Raw genomic sequence first — 755 nt, 5'->3', positions numbered from 1 at the left:
CCAAACCGGACATTCTCATTGGACTCTCAGGAGTCATCATCTCCATTGGCATTTTGCTCTCTGTTCTTATTGGTTACTGGTGTTCTATCAAAAATTGTAAGTCTGAAACGGGAGAGGACAGTATCACGTAAGCAGAGTGGGGGTTTGTTGGGGGCACAAAGGTGCGTGTTCACTTGCTGTGGGTTGATTGTGCTCTGTTGAGGTTCTTCCTGGAGGACCCCTACCCTTTCCCTTAACCGATCAACCACCCCTTTCCCTCCTCTTCCTCTGCCCCAGCTCTGGGGAGGCCACTGATGTGCAAGAAGGGATGGTCCAGAAGAGAGGCAGTAGGATGGGGGTCACAGGACTAGAGGGACCCTGGCTCAGTAACGGTCAACCCAGAGTTGTTGATGGGGCAGTTTTCTGAATTTAGTGGCGGAGACTGGCTGAGAAACCCCAGGCACACCCTTCCCTCATTCTGGTCTTGTGTCTCCTCTATGATGTGAGGATCTGGAAGAGCCCCCTCAAGAGCCTTGGCTCCCTCTTTTACCCCACAGACCCTGCCATCATGGACACAGAGCCCACAAAAGTCCAAATTATGGAGAGAAAGGTGAGTTCTCAGGCTCAAACTCTAACTACAGTTTCATCCTCTCCATATATCTAAGGACTCTCTCTTCAATCATTAAATATAACTCTCTTCTTCTCACCCATCTCCTCTCAGGACTCTGCAGCAAAAGAAACCCAGGAGATAGTATATGCTCAGTTAAACCAGCAGA

At 49.5% G+C, this 755-nt stretch overlaps 1 protein-coding gene across 1 annotated transcript in view; it reads left to right on the top strand.

The window, feature by feature from the left end:
* LOC105809486 (killer cell immunoglobulin-like receptor 2DS2) overlaps positions 1-750 on the top strand; it is a gene marked incomplete at its 3' end in the record, with an annotated part of 14,329 nt that extends 13,579 nt beyond the window's left edge. Inside the window, exons 8-10 of the mRNA XM_012643308.1 lie at positions 2-96; positions 537-589; positions 701-750. Coding sequence (XP_012498762.1) covers positions 2-96; positions 537-589; positions 701-750 — 198 coding nt within the window. The remainder of the gene's footprint in view (position 1; positions 97-536; positions 590-700) is intronic.
* Between the last annotated feature and the right edge of the window lie 5 nt (positions 751-755).

The sequence above is a fragment of the Propithecus coquereli genome, unplaced genomic scaffold, assembly GCF_000956105.1.
Source record: "Propithecus coquereli isolate 6110/MARCELLA unplaced genomic scaffold, Pcoq_1.0 Scaffold196, whole genome shotgun sequence".
Classification (NCBI taxonomy): Eukaryota; Metazoa; Chordata; class Mammalia; order Primates; family Indriidae; genus Propithecus; species Propithecus coquereli.
The sequence above is the reverse complement of the archived record's forward strand: the minus strand, read 5'-3'. Positions and strand labels throughout refer to the sequence as shown.